Source organism: Plecotus auritus (assembly GCF_963455305.1).
Source record: "Plecotus auritus genome assembly, chromosome: 2".
NCBI lineage: Eukaryota > Metazoa > Chordata > Mammalia > Chiroptera > Vespertilionidae > Plecotus > Plecotus auritus.
Genome location: NC_137771.1, coordinates 35,269,995 through 35,282,001, shown reverse-complemented (window position 1 = coordinate 35,282,001; position 12,007 = coordinate 35,269,995). Strand labels below are relative to the sequence as shown.

The 12,007-nt window shown below is 39.3% G+C and overlaps 1 protein-coding gene across 2 annotated transcripts in view; it reads right to left on the bottom strand.

Annotated features, from left to right (window-relative positions):
- Positions 1-5,047: 5,047 nt before the first annotated feature.
- Positions 5,048-12,007, bottom strand: part of EPS15 (epidermal growth factor receptor pathway substrate 15) — a 120,769-nt gene continuing 113,809 nt past the window's right edge. Inside the window, exons 23-25 of one of the 2 annotated variants that reach the window (XM_080658062.1) lie at positions 11,751-11,913; positions 8,876-9,057; positions 5,048-6,604 (exon numbers count right to left, since the gene is read on the bottom strand). In XM_080658062.1, coding sequence (XP_080514188.1) covers positions 6,458-6,604; positions 8,876-9,057; positions 11,751-11,913 — 492 coding nt within the window. In that variant the 3' untranslated portion in view covers positions 5,048-6,457. The remainder of the gene's footprint in view (positions 6,605-8,875; positions 9,058-11,750; positions 11,914-12,007) is intronic. The other variant, XM_080658063.1, reaches the window with a different exon arrangement.

Here is a 12,007-nt window from a genome sequence, read left to right as displayed (position 1 = left end):
CTGAATTGGGTCAGAGGCTTGGGACTCCTGCTGGGCCCAGCACACCGCAGGAGCGGCTGGGGGAAGGCCGGGGCCGAGGTGGGAGGAGCTGCCTGGGCCTGAGACGGGAGGCTGCTGGCCTGGCCAGGCTCCGGGTCAGGACCCTGTTCACAGACTTCTGATTCCCGGCATCCCTGTGGGAGGAGGTGATCAGAGGAGACGGAGCCACAACCGGCTCCAGTACACACTTTCTTTGAAATCCCATATTTTGTCTTAGGTCATGTGCATTTTTACTTTAAATAACTGCGAACATGAAAAAGAATAAGCTCTGGAGCCAGGTGGGCCCCTACAGTGCATTGCAGCCCAGCCGGCTCCCCTGGGAGGCTCAACTAAGGCTAGGAGCAGGAGAGCTCCTGGGGGAGGAGTTCCAGAGGGATCGCTCCAGCTCCAGTTCCCTCAGTGAGAGAGGATGGGGGCTGAACACGGGCCAGGGTGGCTAAGGGACCGTTTCTGTCTCCTTTTGGGCTGGGTCTGTATCCTAGGTACTTGTGCAACACAAATTGTATGTCTAAAAAACAGTGATTTGTTCTGACAAGTAGGAGACATTCTCTAATGTTCCAAGCCTTAAGCCAGGTGTTTTACACAAATTCTTATTTAATTTCATTTTATGAAATACCCACCCCCACTTTTACAGCTGATGAGATTGCGGGTCAGAGGGGTTGATTTCCCTGAGACCAAGCTGTGCAGCCAGGGCTTAGACCAGGTCTGTCTGCTCCATCTGGTGCTTCCCCCACCTGCCTGTGGCCCACAGGGCGGCTGAGCATGGCGTGGCAGGCCTGTGCAAAGCAGAAGGCAGAAGACTCAAAGATTGTCTGGGCATTCTCTCACTTTTCCTTGGTAGGCAGCAGAGAAAACATGACCTTTCCCCCTTTCTCTGAGTACTCATGTCAAAGTCTTGGGTCAACAAGCCCCCAAGAATGCTGCTTATCTGACCACAAACCTAGAGCTTCCAGATCTGGAAAGTCCAGTTACAGTGCACCCAGGGGCCCAACCCCTCAGCCCACAGAGCCTTGTCCAGCTTGGCAGCATTGTACCCTGCAGGCAGCCAGATCACAGGCATAAATACCACAGGGCCTCAGAAGCCTGGTCTCTTAAAGGCCCAGAGCCCAGTCTAATCCCAGTGGGATTAAAGTCCCATCCAGCCTCTGAGCCCACAGCCAACACCATTTCCTCCAGGAAGCCCTCCTGTATCTCCCCAATGGAGGAGTCACTCCCTCTTTGGAGGTTACATTTTTATCTTTCTCACAGCATTTAGTATTACGCTTTTTAATCCTTACTAGTATGTTAGTTATCAATGACCATGTGAGTCTCTCTTTTCAGATTTCTGTCTCACATCTGTGTCTTCCATGGACCCTAGCACCACTGCTGCAGGTAGCAGGTGCTCGGTGTTGAGTAAATGAAGAAGGAACTAAAATTTATCAAGTTTCTATGTAGTGGCAGGCACTACACTGACGGCCTTACATACACTACTTCTAATCCGGACGACTGTTCTGAGAATATTTGACTCAGAAGTTTAGAAATGTTCCTGAGATCAGATTAGGAGCTGGAATTGGTCCCAGGGTTCTCACACGTCAAAGCTAGTTTCCTGTTCTTCTTCCCTCTTTTCTCCTTCATCGTCATTATCATCATCATTTATTTAAAGTCATGTTAGGCCTTATTCTAAACCCCTTACATGTCTCATTATTAGAACAACCCTGTCAAATGTCTCCTTTTATAATCCCAATTTCTATAGCTAAGAAAGTGAGGCAGAAGATTAAGTAACTTGCTCAAGATCACAACGGCTAATTAAGTGGCAGAGCTAGGATTCAACCCAAGCGCCAGACTCAAGTCTGTATCTTAAACCTAGCCCCAGTCTGCCTGCCACACACACTTAGAATGCATACAGCATTTATGAACCACTTTCCTAAAGCTTATCTTAGTTTGAATCCCATAACAACCCCAAGGTTTTATTCTTGCCTTTACTCTCGAGCAGACTGCCTAGGTTGGAATCTTGGCCTCACCACTTAAGAGTTGTGACTTCAGGCAAGTTACTTAACCTCTCTGTTTTCTCATTTGTAAAATGGGGATAACAATAGAACTTATCGAAAGGACTATTGTGAGGACTAAATGAGTTAATGCCAACAATATAGACTAGTGTTGGGCACACTGTGTGTATAATGTACACTTTTACTAAGTGACAGTTTTATCCATAATCAGTGAATGACGTGTTCTGGATCAATAAACTTTCAAGATGACTGAAGTTTATTCCATTTAATCATAGACATTTTCCTAAAATGTATTGTTAGCTTTCTGTCTTCTTCAACATGGACATGACAGCTCCTAGTGAGTGTCTGCCAACTGCCACCTAACAGGAACGAAGACTTTGTATCCATCATCTTTAATCCTCACAACCCTCTGAAGTAACTGTTATCACCACTGAGGACCAGAGGGATTGAGAGATTTAATCAACGGTGTGTAGCTAGGAAATGGGAAGGCCAGAATTTAGACCCATGTTTATCAGATTCCAAGGTCTGGGTTCTTTCTACAAGGCCAGGAATCCTTTTTTTTTTTTTTAAATTCTCATCTGAGGATATTTTTTCCCAAATTAGAGAGTGGAAGGGACAGGGAGAGAAACGCAGATGTGAGAAAACACATAAATTGGTTGCCTCCTGCATGCCCCTGACCAGGGCCGGGAGCCTGCAACCAAATTATGTGCCCTCAACCGGAATCGAACCCGGGACCCTTCAATCATTGCAGGCCCACGCTCTATCCAAACCGGCTAGAGCAGGAAACCTCAGCAAGCTGCAATGAATCAGGGTTTTCTTTGAGAACATCAGTTCTTGCTGAGAGCCCAGGGTTGCTGTTTCGTCTCTTAGGTGTGCAAAAAGGTAGCCTGGTGTTGTGGACGAGCCGATCTCAGAGCTAAGGCACATGGGCTGGACTCTGGCTTGGTCCCTACCAGATTGGGGGGTCTTGGCCAAGTCACTTCCATCTGTTTATACGTCATGTTTTCTGTTATTAAGTATTGTGAGGATTAAATGGGGTAATGTATTGAAAGCCTTAGTGCCAGGCCGAGAAGTTCCTAGTAAGTGTCAGCTAGTTTTCCTTGTCTCTTTCCACAAAATACAGTCATGCGACACATAATGATGTTTTGGTCAATGCTGGACTGCATATATGACAGTGGCCTCATAAGATTAGAATGGAGCTGTAAGAAATGGAAGGGAAGGGTATGTGTTTGAGGAAGAATACTTCTTTCTCTGATGGGAGCATTATCTGTGGGACTTGGCAGTAGATTCCCTCTCACTCACAGCACTTCAATTTTGAGTGCACACATCACATCCCAGTCAGCCACTGACTGTTCAGCACACAGGAGTCTGTCTTCCCCACACCTCGTGCGCCATATTCAGAGGGCACTATAGCCCTCCCTGATCTAGCCTGATGGTCTGCAGAGGACACTGCTTTACCTTCTTTGTGAAGGACCCAAGATCCCATACAAGGACACAGGTCCACAGGAGCTACCTCAACAAGTATGAAATGCCGCTGCCACTTGAGTAAAGGCTTTCTATGACAGTGTGGAGCCAGCCTGTCTCTGTACTTTGCAAATATTGTCAGGTTGTAATGATGTAAAGCACAGATAAATTTTATTTTTTTCCATTGATTTAATGCCAGAGAGAGCCCTTTGTGCCAGATGGGGTCAATGGAACCAAAAACAAATGTCAAAGACAAAATACTGAGTCATCAGTTCTAAAACCTCAAGTTCAACACGCCACTTTTTTTTATCAATACAACGAAATTCCTTAATCTTACAACTGCTCCAAGGTGTACTAGCCAAAACCACATTGCCTTGACAGTCCCCTGTGCTCCTTTATCTTATCTCTCCATCCTGATTTCTTATTCCTACTGGTCCTCAGGCCATCTCTCACTCCCTCCTGACAGTCACTACTACAGTGATCTACGCCTAACCCAGCCAGTTCCTCCCCGATACTTCCAGTCAATCCAGCCCACACCCTGATCAGGGAGCAGCAGACAGCTTTGATTTCCGATGCTGTGAGAAGGGGGGGGGGGGGGGGGGCGTGCGCCTGTGGGGCAGTGTTTATAAAATCTACAGTAGTGGACAGTAACGTCCTAGAATTCACTCCCCACTCACTCACTGACTCACGCAGAGCAACTTCCAGTCCCACAAGCTCCATTTCAAATACAATGTATGGATAGTTTTATCATTACTTAAAGTTTATTGTTCTCATAGTTACAGGCTACAATTTAGAAGTTTGAAACATAAGAGAAAATTCTATTAAGAGAGAAACTTGAACGCGTCTGTAGAAGATGGTTAACACTTTGGAAGTGGTACCACTTGCTCTCAGGATACTCATCTGTCCTTTTCAAGCACAGGCTGTGGAGCCAGAGTCAACAGTGTAAAATATAATCAAAAATGACTCTAAGACATTCATCCTACACAGGTGAGTGTAAAGATAGAGATATATATTTATATTTATATAATATATACATAGTTTAATATAATAATGGTCCACTGAGTATACATATTTTAACAAAAGATAAGAATCTATGTAATCCAGTTAAACATACATTAAGATTAGGGTACACTTATTACATCAAAAGGTGGTGTTTATAAGTTACAGATAGTTAATATTTTTCAGAGCGTTTTTTTTAATTAAGAAAAATATTTTTCAAACATCTGTTCATTTTCCCAGTGCAAAAGAAGGTTGTTCAAGTCAACTTACCTTTTTCCTGAAGTGTAAGGGGAAGAAAAATACCCAAAAGTACTACCTATCACAACTCCCAATACTATCTTCTCAGTCAACTTTTGCATATATCCTCAGTCACTGGATTAGTTTATCAAAATTAAAGCCTGGTGATTATGATTCAGCCCTTGCTTCATATGTACGCCTTTTATGCTGTTTCAATTTACAAAAGTAGAAAAAAGCAGTGCAAGAAAGTGGTTTAAGTTTGTTTTAAACTCCAGCAGTCCAATTGTGTGGAGGGGAAAAAAAGCACCATTTCAAGATGAAATGAATTGGGTATTTTAGAATTTATTCATAGGCTAAGCAATGTTACTCTGATTAACACAGATCAATATCCTTTGATTTGGTAACCAGAGAAACTTTAAATTCATTTTTAGATGCATTTTTCTTTATCTTGGTAAATAGGTATTCAATACATTACCTAAGTCAGTAACTGATGTTGAGAAAAAATTACAATCAAATTTTATAGCCCATTTCACAGTCAATTTCAAATTCACCTTGTATGCTAGGTCAGTTTCACAAGAGACGGGCTTTTAACACATGAAGCGCTCTAATAATTTGGCAGATCTCTTCTCTCCCAATTAAAAAAACAAGACTTTTCCTTTTTTTGCTAGCCTACCATTTTCATAGTCAAAAACATGAAGAGAATAAACTACTTTAAACCACAAAGATGAGCAATATGATTTAATACATGCCACTTTTTTCATTTGTATTCAGTGAAAGTTTTTACATTTCAAGTAACTGAGCCTTCGTTAAAGGAAACAAACAAAAAAAATACAAAAAATTAAAGTACCTTCCAGTTCTAGCTTGCTAAAGTTTCTTCTGCAAAAGTACAAAAATAAACCTGCCATGAACTAAAGAGGACAGTGCCACAGCCCGGCAGAATGACTGCCATGTTACGATTTTTGCTTGCCTTATACTGATGGGTATATTTTAAATGATAAATTTTCTCCACTGTTTAGCACTTAAAAGTATGGAGATGTATCTTTCTATCTAAAATTCTTTAAATTCAGAAAAAAAATTTTAATATGTTTCACACGAGGCTTTAATGTTTTTATTTAGGAAAAGATTGAGTCTGAAGCTGTGACGGTTCAATCTAAAGCATCCCTTTTTCAATAGTGGAGTCAATTTATGCAAAATATTTTTCCTTGTCTATAAAAAACAAATTAAACAGTCTTTTGATTCTATGGAAACACAAACATGCACTTTAAACTAGCCAATCTGCACGATCATAAAAGAAATAGGATGTTCTTTCCCTTCCCCTCCCTCACCCTTTAAAATTAGAGAAGAATACTGCAAATTTTAAGAACCCCACTGGCTATCATCAGAGTAACTTCAGAACAAGGGTAGCACAGGGGTGACGCTATTTCTCTATATTCTAGAAGGCAGAAGCTTGGGGGCTCTAGCTTTACAAGTGAGAGGAGCAGAGGCAGGCAAAAGCGCACAGTAAATGCACACAAGAACAGGGATGTAGGTGAAGCTGTGTGACTGCACCACTGCTTTTCTGGGGTGGGGAGAAGACAAATCTGAAATGAATTAAAAAAAAAAACAAGTACACTTTTGTCACATTTACAGGAATCTCAAACCTATGCTCATAGGTAGTTTTGATATATACTGTAAAGAGCTTCAGTATTCAGGGAGAGGAGTATTGTATGGTTGACAAGGGACAGGAGAATTCCTCATGCTTCTGAAATCTCAGATTTGCTCAGTGCGATAGCCAGTTCTAAGTCTTCTTGCTCTTGCTGATTCAGCCGGGCAAGCCTCTGCTCTTCCTCTCGCTCACTTTCCCTCTTGGCCCATTCGATCATATCTTCTTCAGAGGGATACTGCCGTGTAAAAGACGAATGAACAAATAGATTAAAACAAATAAAAAGAAAAGAAGGAAAAATAGTTTCTACTTGTTTCACCTGAAGGACTCTGGGAATAGTCTTGTTACTTGTTCAATTTTTTTTTTTCCTGAAAACACGTTTCGTTTTACTAGTTCCTAAATATGATTTTATTTTTAAAAAGTAATGCAGTTTACAGATAGCAAGTCTATAAATAAACATTAAAATTATTTTAAAAAGTATATGCTTAAGGTGACTTAAGTAGATTTAAAAACAGGCGAGGGTTAGCCTTTTTATCTAATATAAAACATCTCCTACTTCACCTTCATTGAGCATCCTCACATGATCAATCATTTTCAACTTAGTTCCACCAGTGATTCCCTCCCTTAATTTAACCTTCAGGTACAGAAAAACTATAAAGCAAAGAATGTGATGATTCTGCTATACGTAAAATAAGAACACTAAACAAGAAGTGGACCAAATCTTTCTTTCAAATGCATTATAAAGATTTTTGGCAGGCACTGACAACTTTTTGACCGAATCTAAACAAAACCTTAACACCAATAATTAGGTCAAGGAAATAGTTTTATCTACCCAAAAAAGCAATCTTGGCAGATACTAAGTAAAAAAATTCTCCTTGCAACCTCCCAGGATTGCATCTGGAGAGTGGCTAATAATACTCTGCCAGAAAAAAAAAAAAAACCTCCTTGCTTTCAAGTTCTGTCACATAGAGGAATACCACAATAGGATAAATATCATAATAAGATGAAATGATAGCTTTTTTCCTTAGGAATTAGAGGGACTTTAAATTTTTAATACTTAATAAATCTTTCATAATGAAAAAAGAAAGACATTCTTATGAGCTGCTTTTATTATGCTCTATTGAGATTTTGAAGTATGAAATAAGCAAAATGCCTCAGCTATTGTTCAAGAATCATTCCAAACAGGTTTTGATTTGATGAAATTATATTTATATATTAAATGCCACAAACTGTCAGAAGGTTATTTTATATTAAGAGGGTTGTAATCTCCTAAGAAGAGCAATTCTTGATTCTATGCTTGAAACAACTCAAATTTCATCTAACAAAAGTGAGGTCAGTATAATCCTGACATTCCATTTTCCAATAATCAAGATACTGATTCCTATTCTGCTCCTTCACATTCATAAGAAGCCATTGGTGCTTAGAGTACAGATTCAAAATCTAGGTAGCTCAGTTTCATTCATGTGATTTAGTTGTATGCAGATTGCTGCCTACCTCCTTTCTAACTAGAAATGGCTGCTGGCTGAGTGACCCAATGCTACACTGATGGAGGCATACAGACTTCGGCCAGGGTCTAAATCTCCTATTTCCAAAATCATCTCAAGGGCTTAAAGTGATAAGTAGAGGAAAATTCCTTTGTTATAGAATCTGGGAAAATGAAACTTTGTTAAGCTACTCTAAGAATTTTATTTTTTAAAAAGCCTTGTTTCTTATCAAATAATGGTGGAAAAGGTCATTGCTTTATGTTGCTCCAGAGTGACATCTCCATAGCCGGTTTTCTCATTTCTGCGATGTTACAGGCCCTGCCTATGCCATTATCACCGCATCCTTCCATTTGTTTTTACTGTTCTACCTATTTTAGTCAGTTCTGGGAGCAGGCAGAGTAAATATGGAAGGCTAGTGAATTAGAGTCCTCCAAATAATTAAAGATTTGTTTAACTCTTGACGATTGTATTTATTTCATAAAATTAACATTAAAAAACACAACTATATAAAACCAGAGTTTTACTTTCTATTCAAAGAGTCCTTGGCCCTAGCCTGTCATATAATAGTTGCTGACTGGTCTCCAGAAATCAACAAAGCTTTATACACAAACACACACACACAGTTACAAATACATGAGCTCATTATTGGCATTATTTACCAGTGGACAGAGAGCAAATAACTATCTAATGGCCCATCATCCATAATAATTTACAAAATAACAACAGTAAGGATTTTATTTATGCTGTTTACCAAAACGAAGAGAAGGGTTTTGTAAACCCAACAACTGGTATATATCACAAGAACTAAGACTACTGAAATCACTTGTGCAATGGAGTAATTTTAGAACCATCCTAACAGAAGCAAACAGAGGTTTTGGTTGGGGGAAGAATAACGATCACTTTTAGTATATTAGTAAATTTAGTTGGAAATATACAAATTTGGAAGACTCCAAAATAATCTTTAAAAACCCTTCAAACTATAAATGGAAAGATTCTCCCCCAAACAGCCCATTCACAGTACTTACAGCACTGAAGTTAGCAAAATTGCTTGGGTCAGCCTCTTTATTGGTAGTGGTAGTAGTAGTAAATGAATCGCAAAACATATCAGGATCTTTTTCTTTGGGGCTATCATTGCTTGGGAAAGGCTGAAATGGATCATTCAGTTTAAAGGGATCGGAAGAATCCAATTTGTTGGTGGGTCTTTTCCCTGGATCAAAATCATTACAATTAACTCAACTAGTAAATACAGCAAACACAAACACACAAGAACATGAACACAGGAAGCATAAAGAACTGGGGGTGGGGGACAGGGGTGAGTGCCCAAAACACATTCTCAATATGCTCTTAAATGGCCACACCAACAATCTATCTTCAAATTTTTCACACATAACCTCTCAACTATATTGCAGCTCCATGTAGGTAAATTAAAAAATAGCAAAGGGAAATGGGATGGGTCAGGAATCCTATTTTTGCCTGGAGTAAACCCTTTTCTTCCCCAAAATAGCATGTTCCCAGGAAAAAAGAGAAGAAAAGATATAACAGAAGAATGACAAAGAATGTCAATGGCCTCAGCTATTAGACCCTCAGCCTGATTCAGTTACCCACTTGTGGCAGTAAAGGCAAATGACCTTTGAAAAATGCTGATATTTTTCTGATTTTTCTCTGGATCTATATATAACATCTGGGAACATGAAATTAAAAATTTACTTTGCCACCTACAATACATCAAACTGAAGAATAAGGAGAATGTTTTGAAGCACAGGGCCTAAATCTTTGTGTTTGCTGATAAACTAATCTTTGACCAAACAACAGCATCATCATTTTCAAGCAAGTTCTCAAATTTTAAAGTTTTAAATTTAACACTTCTTGAAGAAAATTAAGAACAAGTGTTAAAATATCTTCAAATATATATTTTCTTAAAATGTATATTCAGCCTGCAGAATGAAGGTTCCTGGGTTCGATTCCTGTCAAGGGCACATATTTCAGTTACAAGCTCGATCCCGGGGCATGTGCGGGAGGTAACTAATCGCTGTGTCACTCTCACATTGATGTTTCTCTGATAATAACAATCGTATCAACAAATTCTTTCCATCACTTTAATAGCTTACAAAAGATGTTCATATTTCACATCTCGGTGGAGCCTTCCACCAATCCTGTGAAGGTAGGGAAATTAGAATTACTGCCACCATCTAACAACTCAGACAGCTGAGGCTCAGAAATTACAAACTCAAGATCACCGAGCTCGCCAGAGCATATCCAGAATTAGAACCCAAACTTTTGAGCTCCCAGTCAAGTACTCTCTCCAACAAACCATCCTTTCCTTGATCTTTCTATAGTGACATACACTCACTTTGCTGAAGATTTAAAGCACTAATATATTATTTTGTTTAGGACTTAAAAAATAACTTCACTATTGGCATTATATAGTTCTAAAAATTAAATGAGCAAATTGACTCTTATTTGTTTAATATATAGACTGACAACCTTACCCTCTAACAATATATGTATGATATAAGCTACTTTTCCTTAAAAGATAGAAATCACTTGTTTACCTAACTTATAATTGAGTATTAACAATTGAATATGAAATTTCTTTAAATCAAGGAAGAAATAATCGTTCCAAGAAATACCATAGGGAGGTTATTGGGAAAAGAGAAGAATAGTAATTGAGCCTGGCTGGTGTTGCTCAGTGGTTGAGCATCGACCCATGAACCAGGAGGTCGGGGTTTGATTCCTGGTCAGGGCACATGCCTGGGTTGTGGGCTCGATCCCCAGTAGGGGGCGTGCAGGAGGCAGATGATCAATGATTCTCTCTCTCCATCCCTTCCTCTCTCTGAAATCAATAAAAACATTAAAAAAAAAAAGCCCTTGCCGGTTTGACTCAGTGGATAGAGTGTCAGCCTGCAGACTGAAGGTTCCTGGGTTTGATTCCTGTCAAGGGCACATATTCCAGTTACAAGCTCGATCCCGGGGCATGTGCGGGAGGTAACTAATCGCTGTGTCTCTCTCACGTTTCTCTCTCTGTGTCATCCCCCTCCCTTCCACTCTCTCTAAAAATCAATGAAAAAATATTCTTGGGTGAGGATTAACAACAACAAAAAAGAATAGTAATCTATAGTTCCTGTGCTCAAAATTTCCCAAGGAATGATATATGATTAAAAGAACAATGTACCAGATGTGTCTTCTCACATAACAACCTAGTAGCACAACTACTCAGGGGATTAGTCTTTTTTTTTTTTTTTTTTTGCCCTTTTCTTTGCATAGTACTAAAGATTAAAAAAAAAAATTAAGAATTTATTCCCGGATCCCAAAAAAATCACTTTTATAAAACAAAGGCATCTCTCATTAAGTGAGGTAAAAGATTTTTCTTCAAGAAAAACAATTTCTTTTAAATCATTATATTGCTAAATTCTGGGTACCAAAAGCCATATATTCTCACACTAAAGAATTTAAGGAGTACATTTGGCAAGAAAAGAACGGGACTTCGAACTAATCTTCTCTTATAGAAATTAATTAAAACACCAAAGTGCAGGAAACTATTGTTCCAACAGTAATCAATGGGCTTCCGAAAAGCAAGAAACTTCATCGATACTTTCCTTTTTCCATTTACTGCTTCTCTACAATGATTTTAAAAGAAATTTGCACATGCCAGAAAAGTAGTTCATGACAGTTACACATGCTGGGTTCTCAGGCACTTGTCTGTAATTCTGTATTGAGGTCAGAACAGAGGATAGTAGCAGGCTCCTGTCATGTTTTTGTTTTGTTGTTTTTTTCTGCCATGTTTTTTTGACTTGCTTTGTTAAAAGCCCTTTAGGTAAGTCTATAAATAAGGCCCGCACAATACTTTAAGAAAAAAAAAACAAAACAAAACGCATCTTGTTGACTTAGGTACTCTCATACCAGGTGGTGGTGGGCAGGGTCTTGTTGGAGTTCCAATCTTCGGTGGCAGTGCTGGGGGTACATCTTCACTTTTGACTGGTGCTTCCTCCAGCACGTTTTTTGTAAGGACCACATTGCTGGCAGAGTTCAGTGTGGCTGAACTGAAAGGATCTTCATTGTTAGCCTTTTTTTGAAAAGAAATGTTTATGCATGATTATGTATATTATACCAATTAAGCTGTACACGTAGCATTTGGAAGAATGGTCTTCAGTATTATG